Source organism: Pollicipes pollicipes, unplaced genomic scaffold, assembly GCF_011947565.3.
Source record: "Pollicipes pollicipes isolate AB1234 unplaced genomic scaffold, Ppol_2.1 Scaffold_7261;HRSCAF=8764_pilon_pilon_pilon, whole genome shotgun sequence".
Classification (NCBI taxonomy): domain Eukaryota; kingdom Metazoa; phylum Arthropoda; class Thecostraca; order Pollicipedomorpha; family Pollicipedidae; genus Pollicipes; species Pollicipes pollicipes.
Genome location: NW_023597054.1, coordinates 53011446 through 53027793, shown reverse-complemented (window position 1 = coordinate 53027793; position 16348 = coordinate 53011446). Strand labels below are relative to the sequence as shown.

The 16348-nt window shown below is 57.3% G+C and overlaps 2 protein-coding genes across 2 annotated transcripts; one reads left to right on the top strand and one right to left on the bottom strand.

Annotated features, from left to right (window-relative positions):
- Positions 1 to 2893: 2893 nt before the first annotated feature.
- LOC119111606 (uncharacterized) lies at positions 2894 to 10272 on the top strand. Its single transcript, XM_037235413.1, has 4 exons — positions 2894 to 2951; positions 6479 to 6629; positions 7993 to 8165; positions 10234 to 10272. The coding sequence occupies exons 1-4, from the start codon at positions 2949 to 2951 to the stop codon at positions 10270 to 10272; spliced, it is 366 nt and encodes a 121-aa protein (XP_037091308.1). The 5' UTR covers positions 2894 to 2948.
- Dhx15 (DEAH-box helicase 15) lies at positions 10031 to 15758 on the bottom strand (the record flags this gene model as incomplete). The annotated part of the gene is given in 8 exon segments (XM_037236622.1): positions 10031 to 10998; positions 11435 to 11597; positions 11959 to 12149; positions 12685 to 12807; positions 13218 to 13755; positions 14341 to 14508; positions 14856 to 15170; positions 15518 to 15758. Coding segments are annotated over 8 exon segments (1867 nt in total), but the record flags the coding sequence as incomplete, so codon positions are not given.
- Positions 15759 to 16348: the final 590 nt, after the last annotated feature.

The following is a 16348-nucleotide window of genomic DNA, read 5'->3' as shown; positions in this document are numbered from 1 at the left end:
CCCGCGCGTGGAATTTCGCGTCCTCAGGGAAAGCAATGCATAAATGGACGAATACTCTGGAGGAACTGGATACCATCATTTGCCGAATGGCATAGATGATTCGAAAAGGGCAAAAATATGCACGAGTGGGAGACAGCTTTATATGTATATCTATCATCACAGCCATGACATTGAATTATTTCCATTATGTGTCATGTGAATTGTGAGCGGACAGGAATCTCCATCTTTATCTCTCCCCCGGTCACCGGGCTTGCTCTCCACGTAAAAGTTCCTGAAGAATATCCTGAACTGCCCCCCCCCCCACACACTTTTTTAAGCGTTCCTACGCGCATGGTTTCAATGCTGCTTATATGTTTTAATACGCTTGAGACCCATGTCCCGGAGGTTGGGTAGAAAGTAGGCTTGCACATTCATGTCAGCACGATGTGAGAACTCACGCTATCCAGCCTTGCTGCTAAAAGGAAGCAAGGCTGCTGCATTCTTGCATAGCTAGTCTTTCTCGGACGCCAACTACCGCGCTAAAACATGTCCGCAAAACCTGGCAGGGGCAGAGCCAGGTGACATAGGGAAGGGGAGCTTTATGTACTCTACTCCGATGCCATAACCGACCTGTAAACACCTGCTTCAAAATTCCTAAACAGGAGGCAACGCGTGATTTTTATTTCGATTTCCTTCGGAAAACCAGGTGATTAATCGTAGACGCAATCACCTGTGACCTTTCCGAGCTTTGGCATACCTTACCTGGGAGGAGGTTAGATCGTGTTGGATAGTGTGTTGAAAAGTGATGCTAAGGGACGTCACTTGGCGCCTCTGACCACCTCACTATAATACTGTTGTGTGTGTGTGTGCTGTGCGTGCGTGCGTGCGTGCGTGCGTGCGTGCGTGCGTGCGTGTGTGTGTGTGTGTGTGTGCGTGGTTCGTGTGTGTGTTGTGTGTGGTGTGTGTGTGTGTGTGTGTGTGTTTGTGGTGTGTGTGCGTGTGTGTGTGTGTGTTGTGTGTGTGTGTTGTGTGTGTGGTGTTGGTGTGTGTGTGTCGTGTGTGTGTGTGTGTGTGATGTGCGTGCGTTGCGCTGCGTGCGTGCGTGCGTTGCGTGCGTGCGTGCGTACGTATGTGTGTGTGTGTTGTGGTGTGGTGTGTGTGTGTGTGGGTGTGTGTGTGCTTGTTGTGTGTGTGTGTGTGGGTGTGTGTGTGGTGTGTGTGTGTGTGTGTGTGTGTCATTATGCTCAGTTCGGCACGATCATGCTCATACCGTGCAGCGTCTATTCGTTCGTATGCTCAGATCACCGTGAGAGAGCTTCATATGGTGGAAAACAGCTTGTACTGCAGAGATTTGTACTCTGGTGCATGCTCATTGTTTGCTTCTGGTCTGGGTCCTATAAAATAATAATGATCGGAGTGTAGCAGACCGGCGCAGTGTAGCGTTGACCCCCGTATCCCCTCCCTAGGTTTATGCCTTCCGTTCTTATTTAAGAACGGAAGACACCCTCGCTTATTACACGGATAGCACCTGAAATGTGTCTGGCCAAATAACGATTAGCATTTAACGATCTAACTACCTCTCTGCTCTTGATGTCCCTCATTGTCGTCCACAAGCACCTGCCATAATTGCCCGGAGATGGTTGCGTTATCTGCAATAAAACGGCGAAATCGAAACCTTTCGAGTGAGCCGTCTGTATTTCCAGCAGCCGTGGCATGTTATCGTGTATCGAGATAGAGATATAGGAACTGAAATGCTTTATTAGTTTGCATCATTTTATTGGCAGAGCTTGCCACGATTTCGAACATTTTGTCTTTCAAGCGCCTCAGGTTTGGGTTCGTGATTCTTGATTGACTTTGTTTGCTTGTGATTATGAGCGCTGCTGAGAACGCCGAACATTCTCATAATGTATTCCAGTTGTTGCTTGATATCTTCGTTTAACGACTACCTGCTGGTTTTTAAGGTTGAATGCTTTCGGCATAATAACCCAGTTCTCTACCTTTGCTACGCTAGAATTAAGCCAGTTTGCATCATATGCGTTTTGCGTATGCCAAGCATTGAAAATGCAATTAATCCAGAAGCACATTTGATTGCATTTGTGTTTCGTTGCCGTACTTTCCTTTTATGAGCGTAACCGTATCAGTGCCAAATCAGTGTTCTGGCTAAAAACGAGTGTTTGCCATTCAGTTGATAGCTGCCTACATATAGGAACGATATCTGTCATATTTCTTGATGTCTACATTTCTTGAGCTTGACGAAGACAAAAGCACCGGATAAATACCTCGTTTTTTTAACAATTTCAGTGCAAGCATCTGTCTGACCTCTTGGGTATGTCCTGTTTGCCCCGAACAATATAAACATCGCATCGTCCAGTCCGGCTGTCTGTCATCTGACATCACCGCCCCGTCCGGCTGTCTGTCATCTGACGTCGTTGTCCTGTCCGGCTGTCTGTCATCTGACGTCACTGTCCCGTCTTGCTGGCTGTCATCTGACTTCACTTCGCGCCTCTGCGCCGTCCGCGCCCGACGTTCGGGGGCGGCCGGCCGCCGCTTCTCGCCCTCCCGCGCTCATCACCGCCGCGTCTCGGCGCGCCCTGATTGCGCCAGAGCGCCACGATCGCCGCCAATCGGACGCCGCGGCGCTGGAATTGGCGCCAATCGTAGACGGGCGACGCCACTCTGGCGGTTTTTGGAACGGCGGTGCTGAATATTGTATGTGGTGTGGGTGTGCACCTGCCGCGGCCGCCCGCTGGGCTTGGCTCGTTTGTCCTGGCCGGCTATTTCTGCCGGCACTGCGCCGGTCTTCTGCCGTGATTATGGAGCACTTGAGCGTCGAGCGGTGGCGGTAACCGCGCCGTCTTCGAGATAAATGCCCTGGGGGCTCGGCGCGACACACAGTTGTCCGCGGACTGCCCCAGGAGACGCACGACCTGTCCAGACGACTCCGCCCGTCCAACGCGCTGCCAGGTGTCATGGTGAGTGGCCGGCCCGGCTGACCGGAGACGCCGGCTGCCGCACAGCGAGCGCCGCGGCTCCGTTCAGACCCGCGGCTGCATCCCATGGATGGGGTGCGAATGGCAGGCGGCTATGGTAGTATGAACGTCCCATGAGGTGGCGTTGCTTTTGACATCAGCTTCGTGAAGTGGCAATGCAGAAGACCATCGTTTTTAAAACAGTTCTTTACGTGCGTCGTCATGTGGTTCCTGTTCAACTTTTACAAGCATTGGGGCATGGCTTCCGCTGTTCCGAGGGGCACGTTTCCTACTGCCACCCGACCAGGCAATAGAACGCATGACCATGTCACATTAACAAATATGCCATCTGATCCAGTTTTTATCAGAACGCATAGCTGCTTCTGCTGTCCTGTCCTGGCCATTTTGGGCCATCAAATACTATCGGTGCTTTTTTCGGCCGCGGTAACAAGTAAGTGTCCTTTCTGATGGATTGTAAAGCGAGGTGATGCTGGGCACCACCGCACGTGGGTGACTGACACCGGTCAGGTGTGTGTTAACACTCTGAAGAGGCCGGCGGGAGAGCAGAGAGGCGGTGAAGATGATCGGCGTCTGGAACAGCTGAGTGCAGACCTCGGCTTGTCTTCAGGGACTCCTCTGAAATGGCCGATGACCAGAACACATCGATTTAGTCAACTACAGCCAACCGAGGGGTAGTCATTCCCGATGCGGCACGAGCGGTCAGGGGTAACAATCTTCTGAGACCACCTGAGACGAGGCACGCGATCCGCGACCACCAGGGACCTCTGAGCCAGTGGAAATGCCCGCCATGGCTTACGAGTTCTCATTTTATGAATGTTGATCCTCTGCTATAATCTCAACAGCTGCACATCCTCTCCCCACTTGGAGTTGGAATGTCCCAGAGTGGAAGGTGAAATCTGGTATTAACGTGGACTTCTTTGATTCATTATGATAGGGTTATGGCAAACTTTCCGTGAAAAGGTGGAAGGACAAGTGACCTCCATTTCCCTACTCTCGTACCCCAGGCAAAAGCTTCACAGCCTAGAGGAATGTAAAATCTTGCTTGCACAATCGAGTTGTGCGAACAAACGCTGATCAGAAAATGTTCCTGCAGTCTCCGGGTAAGACAGATCATGCGGAGGATCGCGTGTAAGACAGACAAATGAGGCCGTTTTTGACCGCCCAGAAGTCCGGGTTTCGAAGTGCTGGAAACGCATCATTCGCCTTTTCCCTGCTCCCTGCGCTTGAGCTCTTCGGACGTGATCCGCTGTGGCGGACCTAGGGGACTTCCCTGCTCCTGCGCTCGAGCTCTTCGGACGTGATCCGCTGTGGCGGACATAGGGGACTTCCCTGTCCCTGCGCTCGAGCTCTTCAGACGTGATCCGCTGTGGCGGACCTAGGGGACTTCCCTGCCCCTGCGCTTGAGCTCCTCGGACGTGGTCCGCTGTGACGGATCTAGGGGACTTCCCTGCCCCTGCGCTTGAGCTCCTCGGACGTGATCCGCTGTGGCTGACCTAGAGGACTTCCCTGCCCCTGCGCTTGAGCTCCTCGGACGTGGTCCGCTGTGACGGATATAGGGGACTTCCTTGCCCCCTGCGCTCGAGCTATTCGGACGTGGTCCGCTGTGACGGACCTAAGGGACTTCCCTGCCCCTGCGCTCGGCTCTTCGGACGTGGTCCGCTGTGACGGACTAGGGACTTCCCTGCCCCTGCGCTCGGGCTCTTCGGACGTGGTCCGCTGTGACGGATCTAGGGGACTTCCCTGCCCCTGCGCTCGGCTCTCGGACGTGGTCCGCTGTGACGGATCTAGGGGACTTCCCTGCCCCTGCGCTCGAGCTCTCGGACGTGGTCCGCTGTGACGGATCTAGGGGACTTCCCTGCCCCTGCGCTCGGGCTCTTCGGACGTGGTCCGCTGTGACGGATCTAGGGGACTTCCCCTGCCCCCTCGCTTGAGCTTCGGACGTGGTCCGCTGTGGCGGACTAGGGGACTTCCCTGCCCCCTGCGCTCGGCTCTTCGGACGTGGTCCGCTGTGACGGATCTAGGGGACTTCCCTGCCCCTGCGCTTGAGCTCTTCGGACGTGGTCCGCTGTGACGGACTAGGGGACTTCCCTGCCCCTGCGCTTGAGCTATTCGGACGTGGTCCGCTGTGACGGATCTAGGGGACTTCCCTGCCCCTGCGCTTGAGCTATTCGGACGTGGTCCGCTGTGACGGATCTAGGGGACTTTCCTGCCCCTGCGCTTGAGCTCCTCGGACGTGATCCGCTGTGGCGGATCTAGGGGACTTCCCTGCCCCCTGCGCTCGGGCTCTTCGGACGTGGTCCGCTGTGACGGATCTAGGGGACTTCCCTGCCCCCTGCGCACGAGCTCTTCGGACGTGGTCCGCTGTGACGGATCTAGGGGACTTCCCTGCCCCTGCGCTCGGGCTCTTCGGACGTGGTCCGCTGTGACGGATCTAGGGGACTTCCCTGCCCCCTGCGGTCGAGCTATTCGGACGTGGTCCGCTGTGGCAGACCTAGGGGACTTCCCTGCCCCCTGCGCTCGGGCTCTTCGGACGTGGTCCGCTGTGACGGATCTAGGGGACTTCCCTGCCCCTGCGCTTGAGCTATTCGGACGTGGTCCGCTGTGACGGATCTAGGGGACTTCCCTTTCCCTGCGCTCGAGCTCTTCGGGCATGGACCATTGCGGCGGACCTAGGGGACAGCGGGCGCGAAAAACAGCGATGTATTTTTATTTGGTTAGTTTACTATACCCTCGCTCACTTAACACTGTAAAACATAGATCAAACACAAACTCACGCAGAGATATTCGAAACACGCTCACACTTCTCTTGTGTCCTCGTTTTCACATATCAAGCAACTGCCCAACCGCCGCCCGCCGCACCGCCGCCGAACAGGGCCGCCACACAAGGTCGCGGAGAGACGGCAGCCGCTACGGAGAGGTCACGCCGGCTCCAGCCGGCGGTGGTAGCCGCGCATCACCTCCCGCCCTTATGCGTGGGACGGTGACAGATGCTGTAGGCCCCACCGGTCCGGTCGGAGAGGGTTCGCCCCGGGGTTTGGAAGGCCGGAGCCTCACCGCCGCGCCACGTTGACCGTGGCGGACGCACGCTGCCTGCCGGCTCACTCACTAAGGGTGCAAGTGGCCGAATCTGTGGATTTCTTCAGGCTGTGGCTGGGAACTTACTCATTCTTTCCCACGCTAAAGCCAGTGCGGCCCTGCCGCTGTCTGAGCGGAAGGACAAATCACAGATGTGTAGATGGGCTGGTGGATCACTGCAACTGCGCAGCGATGGCAAGATCGGAAGAAGTATTGACCTTCTATCTCTGGGCTCCCTCGGCCGCCGACGCGACCCAAAAGGTTTCCCTACCGGAGAGCGCTTCAATATTCATCATCAAAATAGTTATATACATACATCTGAAGCTGGCGGTGTCGGAACAGATATTTACATGAACAGATTGAACAGCTCGTCTTTACAGCGACAGTGATACTTGCTTTGTAACCCACCGTCGTTACTGGGGCTATGTTCTCAGACGCGGTCACAGCTGAGGACGGTGCCGATGATGCTGGCTCTGCTGCTGTCGGTCGTCTCGGGCCGCACGTTCCTCGTGAAGGGCAGCGAGAGCTCGGACGGCTGCGGCCAGAACCCGCTCGTGACGCTGCTCAACGCAGCTCAGCAGTTCCGTGAGTGACACGGTCGGGCGGGGCGCGGCTGGGCGGCGTCTCTCCATTCGCGTTCAGCTCGGCGCTGACCAAGCCTCCCGGCGTTTCGATGGTGATACGATAGCGAACAATGGTAGATGCGCAAGGCTTTCAGCACATTTTGCAATGCCTTTTTGCGTGTTGCGTTGCGGTTTTTTTAATGTTTTTTTTTCAGGCCACTGACCTATGACTGCTCAGAGACTAGCGTTCTCATGTGTTTAATGTATCAGTATCCCTTGCAGTGCAGCCGATCAGCGTCCGACTGAAAGTACCTATTCTTGTTCACAGAACCTTTGCAAGCTCGAAACTGTACTAGCACGAAATCCATGTTATTGCTCAGGGTTTTTATCCTGACGATAGCTGATTGCTGCTCCCTGCCTCTTGTGTTATGGAGATAAATTACAAATGTAGGAGTACCCCCCGCTTGGAGGGCATTTTCAACAATGTAAGTTGAGATCAATGACCTCAAGTCACGTCACCTTGAGATACAAAGTTGTTCTTCTGCAGGCTGCTTATAAAGCAGCAAACTGTTATCATCCTGCATAAATTATCGAAAGTTGCATGGTTATTAAATTATTTCCCAGACTTTGAATATCATAACTTACCTATCGACATTATCACCCAACATCCCGTCACTCGATCTGCGCTGGCATGGCTCGGCCATTTTCACATGTATCACGATGAAAAAGCACGGCTTGACCTGAGTTCCAAGCCAGGAGGATTTCTCGATGACCCGTCTATTGATTCCGTGTCATTACTACAGGGGGCTGTGGACACCATTTAGAGCTGTATCGCATGGCCAGGACCTGACGCGGTCGGTGTCTTGACCTCAACTCGGCGACCGGGGCAGGATTTTTAAACGTGGCTTTGTCTTCACAGAGCCCATCCACGTGTACTTAGTCAATATCGTATTCAAAGAGGGGGAGATAATGTAAATTGTCCTCAAAATCCTGCAAATTGCAACCAAATTCGACTCGTGGGGGGGAGGGAGGGCTTGGCCCTCCTCTTGGCGACGTCCAAACCAATTCATGATACCTGCCACCTTCAATATATCACAACATTGTCAAAACATGCAAAAAATACTGAACGACCAGAAGCCGCCTTAAAAATCCAAGCACGCAATCCGTGGCTCGGATAATGTAAAGCACCAGGGGAAGCAAGCTGATACCAACCGGTGCCGCATCTTATAACTGGTGATGCCTTCCACACAGCTTTACAGGTGTCGGCGTGCGTCTCTGGAGGAGGCATATGACCCTGCAGCCTGTGACCTCTAACAGCTCTGTGCGCCTCACCACCTAGCCTGTGCCCCCTGGCCCAGGGTCTCACCCTCTGTAACCTTTGGCAGAGGGACTCTCCATGAGCCAGCTGATGAGCGCTCTGGAGCACGACCGCGACGCCTTCGGTGAGCTGCTCGGTTTGATCCAGGCCTACCACGACTGCGTCCGCACCGGCGACGGCATACGCTACAAGCGCACGCGCTCCAACACGCGCAGCTCGATCTTGTCGCTGCTGCGGCCGGCAGGCGACGCTAGCGGCGCCCGGTGAGCGGCCAGCGGTGCCGCGGCCGCCGCACCAGGCGGGCCTGAGCTGCGCCTCGGGACACTGCCGGCGGTGGCTGCGGTTCGCCGCGCGAGGCAGGCAAGGCGACCGAACGACCGATCTCACGAAGACGAGGCTACGCGGCGCTAGCGTTCAGTGCTGTTCACTGAGCCGGCGTCTGCCAGGCCGAAAACAGCATGCACCACCGACAGATGTAGTTCCCTCGCACAGATGTATGGTCACGCTTTTGGACAGGGAGATGCGCTGGAACTATTTGTACGGCTTGGCGAAACTTGTGACTTCCAAACTCAAAGAGGAGCGCCGGCGCCACCATCCACAAGATTGTACCGTCGGTACACACCCACACACCTGCATTTATATATATCGAACGAACATATGACTGCGAGTGCTTGTTCGCATTTAGTGTTTGATGAATATACAAACGCATTTGAAGGATCTTTGACCCCACGACCTGATGACAATAATACTGTACGGAAAAGTAGACACGAGTCTGTTTTTACACGGCGGAGGCTCCAGACACGTCACGGAATCGCCTCTGGTGCCTGTTTTCTTTCACTTCGTCGTGCTAATCTTCCAGTGATGCTGCACGCTTAATTTCTCTCAACGGTCATGCTTGACGAACAGCCTGGTGCTGTTTTGTCAGCACTCAATGGCGTAACATTTTCAAAAGGACTTGGCGAGCAGCTCGGCTGTTCTGCTGGTCCCAGGCCTGTTGCGCCACCATACAGCCACTTGCCGCATGCTCTACCTTCTCCAGCTTCGGGACTGGTTGGCGGCTGGCCGGAACGACACGGAACACCCGATCACAGACCACTGGATGCAGAACAGCCGGCTGCTGTTCACGGCGCAGACATACGGAACGCGGAGACGTGCCGATTTACGCCTCTTGTCTGCTATGTCTTGTCTGCTTGTCTGCTATGCTTTGAACTGTTTTTGCAGTATCCGTGGATAATTTCATAGCTTCCGCAGTATACCTCAACGTCACTAATCTCATGTGAGGTCTGATCCCGATTTCCTACCCGCGTCTTATGCCGCGTTCTGCGCAGCGTCGACGAGCACCACCAATTTGCAATATACACGTGACGGCTTCTGTGGCTTCTCAGCTTCATACCATTGGCACAGCCGGTTGATGGGACGATTAACATTACGCGCTCCGCACTTATCCTATTGTTGAAGTAAGGAACAATGTGTAGCATATCACGGTAACAATGTACGACATATCGCCGCAACGATGTGCGCTATCCACCCCAGCACATCCAACAGAGCCAGTGCAGAAAGGCAAGCCCACAATTTGCGAAGTAGGGATTCGGCTCAAGCGCGCAATAGCGCCATCACTGAGCATCTCGATGGCCAGCATGGGCGCGTAAGTCTCCGCCCCACTTTAGCCTTACAGGCCTATGGGTCATGTCCGGCCCGGAACGTCGCAGAATCACTGTGACTAACACAAGCTAGCAACAGGACGCTGCGTGAACGAGGACCAGAAACAGGACCCTCTCCCCTGTCAAAAGCCTGCGCTGCTCCAGCATCGAGTGGTCAAACCCCAGCTATAATTTAACATAGCCCAGCACATGAGTGAAGGCTAGCCATGTCATTTACAGCCAACAGATTTAGAGGTTCTGAGCTGTGTCCCACGCACGCGTTCCCTCCGCACGCTACGCCTGGAACTGCACGCCCAGAGAGCTCGGTTTATAGCGACGGCGATCCGCACTTATCCTTTCGTCGAAGTAGTGAGCAATACGCAGCATATAACGGTAGCAACGCGCGGTGATCGCCCGACCGCACCCACCAGGCATGGCCCAACGTGGAGGCGCTGAAACACCGAAGGCCTTTGTCCGATCACGGATGATATATTCGCCGAGTCGACCACCCAATCCCTCCCGACTCGCAGCTGTTCCATACAACAGCGTCCAGCAACACACCGTATCAAACGCACCGCGCGCGCGGGGAGGGCGGGCGTTGACTCGCGACTCGACCTTCCTGCCGCCTCCAACACAGTCCCGTGCGAGATTGCCGCTCTCGCGCACAGCGCGCGTCCGAGCGGTCACCGCTGAAGCAGGACTGCTGACGCCGGAACGAATGAGAATGAAGCCCACAGACCCCTCGGTTGCCGCGGCGCCGCACCAATGCGCGTGAATGAACTGATTAAAATAACGCCAGCCAGCCCACAAGATCCAGGCGACAGAGCAGGGGTGCTGGCCGACAGTGCTCCCGTACACCGGCTCGCGGACGGGGACGCACGCCGTGACGCCATGCCGAGTGCAGCACGTCCGCACCGACTCACGGCCGGTGCGCCATCGAGGTACGGAGTCGCGGCGCGACCGGGTGGAACAGCCAACTGGTCAAGGCGCCGCTCCAACTATGGGTGTATGTAAGCACAGTGGCTAGCAAATGAAACCGGTCAGCACCACGCGAACATAGTCGAGACCGCGGCGATGAATCCAGAAACCTATCCGCACGACTGCTGGACATTCCGATCGAGACAGAACTAGACAGGTGCGGCCCGCATTTTCGGATCAGCTAATCTAGCGGAGCCTCTCGGCACACCGTTCTGAACGCGGAAGTAGCCACCTCAGGAGAGCACGGGCAGAGGAGCCCGCCGGAGGCAGCGGTGTCCGCGGCGATCGCCGCCCGCGCCGCTCTGCTGGCTAGCAGCCGCAAAACACCTAGAAGCCGTCGCGGAACTGCTTCGACTCCAGCTTCGCTATGAGCAGCTCCAACTGGCGTTTGGCCTCGCATTGCGGGAAGTTGCTCATCTCGTAGTACTGCGGCGCGATTTTCACCAGCCATTCCGCTGAAAACGGACAGACGACGCGTAAGGGCGCGGAGCGCAGAACACGAAACCACGGCCCGGGTACACGGGGAGTCGCGGTGCCGAACACGACGTTCGGGACAGGGCAACTCGTGAGGTCTCGCGAGGCCTCAGGGCGGGACTGGGTTACGGGGAGGCTTGAGACCCAAACCTCGCCGTCTCCAGTGGCTGGCCGACGTCAGGCCCCGCACCGTGGGGCGCCCGGGGACGCAGGACAGACACCGAGCATGCAACGGGGGCTCGCAATACGGTCTGATCGAGGTCTGACTCGTCCAGACCTTGCCTGGCACGTCCGTGCCCACCAGGCCAGACCAAGGTCCTTTAGGCCATAATTCGGGCTTTACTACGAGACATTACGAAAAGACTTCGGGCGTCTCATTCACCAGGTCTCAAACCGATGAAAGCCGCAAACGCCTACCTTTGATGTCGGTCACGGTGCGAATGTAGTTTTTGGTGGTGAGCACGAACTCGTTGTAGAGGACCCACTCGGGTTTGTGGTCGAGGCAGGTGGACGGATGGAGCTGCACCACCTGGTTGTCCTTGCAGGTCAGGTAGTGTCCAGTCCGCTCCAGATGCGCCACCTGGAGACGGCGGCGGTCACGTGACACGGCGCGTCTCGACCGTCCCCGGGACAGATCCACAGAGTACCGAGCGCTCCGCCCCACTGATCGGGGGCACCTGCGTGACGATTTCCCCCACGGGGCTTGTGATTATCCCCACACACAGGCGGCCTGGAGCAGCCACGTAGCTCTGACGCTCAAATAATTTCCACGGTCAAAGAGCGGAACGACACACACTGGACGGCCTAGGCAGTAACTACTCGTATGAGGATGCCTAGGATAGTAGATACATGAGGACGGAAATCGGAATTTACACCAAATCGAAATCTTGGCAGCCGCGCTGCCGCTCCGTTCTCCGGCCAGCACCAAACACCCAACCCACCTGCATGAAAAACCCTGAGACGAGGGCCTTGCGGATGTTGATGTAGTAGTCGCGCGAGGTGAAGTCGGTGGACCTCCTGGGCATGTTGAAGCGGTCCATGATGCGTGACAGCTGCTGACGCACGTTGTCGGCCGACTTCAGGGAACGATAGTTGACGAAATTGTCGTGGCACCAGTGCGGGTCCTCCATGTCTGCAGCAGACCGGTTAGATACCAGCGGCGCGTCAGTGTCGCCCAAGGCCGGCCGGCGTCGGCGGCCGCCCTCCGGTCGCCACAGGTCACCGGCGGTCACCAATCACCGCCGGTCACCAGCGCGCCGTAGCGACACGGTGCGCATGCCGGCACACGACATCCCTACACTTAAGGCCAGGTCCCGCCGGCGGCTGCTGTGAAGGGGCCACGATCGGAGGTACAGAACCCGCCGGCCTTGGCAGCGCACAGCCTCACCCAAATCTTTTCGTTTTGTTCTTCCCCGAACAGCACCACTCTGTGAGGACTGCAGTGCGTGTGCGACGTTACCGACCATTGGGTGAAGGAGGCTCGCCTGCTCGCTTTCATTCCGAAACGCGCCCGCACTGCCGCGCGGGGACCGCCGATACACGCAGCACAAGTGTACTCCGGCGCGGAAGTCGACACTGGCTGCCTTCGATAACAACGTTTCATTCATGCGTCCGCCAATTCAGCCGCGTTTCTGTCAGTGCGTGCTGCGCGGGGCGGCGTCACTCACTCTGCTTGAAGGCGTGGTAGACGTTGAGCAGCGTCAGATGATCGCCGTCAATGTGGGCGAAGCGCATCTTGGACTCGTCCGCAGCCTTCCGCGCGTCGTTGGGCCGCACGAAACACTGTGGGACTAGAGTTCAGGAGGCAGGAGCACCCCCGCGTCCAGCCCGTTAGTTTGACCTAGGGACGTCACACAGAGACGGGGTCAGGAGGGAGGCGGGCCACCGGGCGCCGCCGCCGGGCGGGGTCGCGGCGCCCGGCGGCTCGGCCGGCTCCGCACAGCGCCACGGCGGCCCGCAGCCCGGCCATCGGTCGGGCGGGTCCGGCGCGCGCGCGCGCCGGCGTCACGTGCAGGACAGCATCACCGTCTCGAGGATGGCGCCGATATTCAGTCGCAAATGGAAACTCTCCGAGATACGTCGGCAAACGGAACGTTCAGGTGACCAAGGCCTCTACAGATCCCAGGCCAGCGTGCCCCACCGAGGGCCGGTCCCTCCCTTGACGCATGCGACGGGCGAACTGGCGGCGCCGCCCACTCACCTGACAGCATCGCCGTGATGCTGAGAATCTCGTTGCTGCAGTTGTAGTCCGTGGAGGCGATCAGCATCTTAGCCAGTTGGGGGTCCAGCGGAAACTCGGCCATGATGGCACCCAGATCGGTCAGGTTGCCCGAGTCATCCAGCGCCGCCAGGTAGTTGAGCAGCTCGAGCGCGCGCATCAGCGTCTCGGGCGCCGGCGGGTCCATGAAGTCAAAGTGCACCAGGTCGTCAATGCCGAGCTTCTTCAGCTGCAGCACCACCGTGCCCAGGTTGGAGCGCAGGATCTCCGGGTACGTGTTGTCCTGCATCTCCGACTTGAACGCTTTCTCCGTGTACAGTCGGAAACACTTGCCCGGCTTGGTGCGTCCGGCGCGACCAGCCCGCTGCTGAGCCGACGCCTTGCTGATAGGCGACACCAGCAGCGACTCGACGCGGATGCGGGGGTTGTACACCTTCTGCTTGGAGAAGCCCGGGTCGATCACGAACACGACGCCGTCGATGGTCAGCGACGTCTCGGCGATGTTCGTGGACACGACCACCTGCCGGGTTCGGACGGACGGTCAGAGGGACGGTCAGAGGGACTGGCGCAGCGCAGACGGGTCAAAGAGATGGGCACAACGGAGACACCGGTCATCGGGACCGACAAAACAGAGATCAGCGAAACGGACAGTCAAAACGGAGGCCGGTGAAAGGAACAAGGACAAAAAAGACGAGTCAAAGGAACGGACAAATGATGATTCGGGCTTTGGGGTGCGCCGACTGCCCCGATCATACGGCACACGTACGGAACGGACACACCGGAGACCGGTAAAGAAGACGTATACACCGGAGACAGGCAAGAGGGACGGACACGCGGGAGACAGGCAAGCGGGAAGAACACGGGGGAGACAGGCAAGAGGGACGGACACGCGGGAGACAGGCAAGAGGGAAGAACACGCGGGAGACAGGCAAGAGGGACGGACACGCGGGAGACAGGCAAGAAGGACGGACACAAGGGATACTGGAGAGAGAGACGAACTCGCGGTCTTTCTTCGGGCTCTAGCCACGACCGCAACAGACGACACATCGCTCGTTCGACGGCGCCGGACGCCAGCGGCCCAGCCACCGGCCTGCCTGTGACCCACCTTCCTGCCGACGGCGCCGTTGGGTCGGTTGGCCGGCGCCGGCTCGAAGATGCGCTGCTGCAGCGCCGGCGGCAGCGTCGAGTACAGCGGGATACACTTGAGCTCGCCAATCTCCGGGCCCACGTTGTCGATCTCGCGCTTCAGCCGCTTGCACGCCTCCTCGATCTCCTGTGCACGAGCGGCGGAGACGACCGTCAGCGGACGCGAGAGGCGGACGGGGTGTTATGGTGCATCGCTTGGCGCAGAAGGGCTTTGGCGCCGCACGTCTGAACGCTCGCCACCCGGAGATGGATGACGGTGCGGCTGTTCCGGAGAGACTAGCAAAGAGACAGCATCACACGCTCGCCCGGGCTGAACATTGGACTCGACCCATACATCTCTGCAGCACACGCCCGCCAGAGCTGAGCAGTTGCCTCGATCCACACATCCCTGCATCACACGCCCGCCCGGGCTGGACAATGGATTCGGCACCCCGGCCGTCCCGCCTCTCGCCCCCCGTCTGCCGCCACACTGACCTCCTGCCCGGTGAGGAACAGCAACATGTCGCCCTCGACCTCCTCGCACATGTGGATCTGCACGACAGTGCGGATGGCCGCCTCCAGGTAGTCGCGCTCCGGCTCCGGTGTGTAGAAGATCTCCACCGGGTGAGTGCGGCCGGGCACGTTCATCAGCGGCGCGCCGTCAAAATACTGCTGGAACTTGCCGGCGTCGAGCGTGGCAGACATGATGACGATCTTGAGGTCGGGTCGCTGCTTGATCACCTCCTTGATGACGCCCATCAGGATGTCGGTGGCCAGCGTGCGCTCGTGAGCCTCGTCCAGCAACAGCACCTGCCGACGGGCGCGCCGGACGTCACACACGGGGTCAAAGCAGGGTCAATGAGTATCACGACGCCAGGGCTGAGCACCACTAAAGGCCACTACATGAATGCAGTGCAACACAAACAGGTCGCTGACGTATGGTGTGTTGCCTATTAAGCCCAATGGGCTGTGATGTTTGTAATCACCCGATGTAGACGGTGACGCATCAAAAAGGCTTAGCAACACAGTTTTTATGAGCAAAGATCAACTGGACGACAGCCTGGCAGCTAGTAGCAGCCAACGATGGATGAATAAGTCGGAGAAGCGCCTGCCGGCTGGTCGACCGGAGCATGGTATTCGGCACTGGTGTCACTGACCTGATAGTTCTCCAGCATGGGGTCGGACATGGCCTCGCGCAGCAACATGCCGTCCGTCATGTACTTGAGCAGCGTTTTCGGGCAGGAGCAGTCCTCGAACCGGATGGAGTAGCCCACCTCCTGGCCAATAGCCACGTCCATCTCTTCCGAGACGCGCTGCGCCACAGACATGGCAGCCACCCGGCGCGGCTGGGTGCACGCCACACCCTTCTTTCCCCGCGCGCGCGCCCAATGCACGCACCTGTCCGACAGAAACGACACCACCGATCAGCTGCTGGAGACAGCCGGGAGCTTTAGGGTGCGTTGACTGCAAATGCAGCCTGGGGACAGCTGAGTCCGCTGATCATTAGACGACGGACGTCAGAGTATGGAGGAGGGAATTCCTTGAGGACAAACCGGTGCTTACTTCCTAAAACGGCTTCCAACGACTCAGTTTTTAAAGTTCTACAGATAATCTAAACACAGACAAGGACCCACAGAGTGCAGTTTTGTTCAAACCTTTACCAGAATCCAATAGGGCTGGGTAAATGTCAACAATACATTTGGAGGCCCAGGGCCCTAGCAGGAATGAGCAGAAGGGTGCAAAATTTACTGAGCAGGAGACCCAACAAAGCTAATGCGAAAGTAGTTTCCTGAAACATGACATTGTTGTTCCACGTCTTTCAGACATGTTATGAAGGTAAAACATCATGCAAACATCACGCAAACATCCAAATGTTTACAAAGAATGGGCATACTCTACGACCGACCATTTTCCGCTGCACTGAACTCAAAATGTTGCACACCTGGCCTGTGAGCTCAGAGAATCCAGCTCACAACGCAGACAGTATG

Excerpts from the sequence above, each read along its gene's own strand:
- LOC119111606 (XM_037235413.1), top strand. Across the intron at positions 6,630-7,992 it reads CAACGCAGCTCAGCAGTTCC|AGGGACTCTCCATGAGCCAG; the intron begins GTGAGTGACACG and ends AACCTTTGGCAG. Across the intron at positions 8,166-10,233 it reads TCTTGTCGCTGCTGCGGCCG|CGCGCGTCCGAGCGGTCACC; the intron begins GCAGGCGACGCT and ends TCTCGCGCACAG.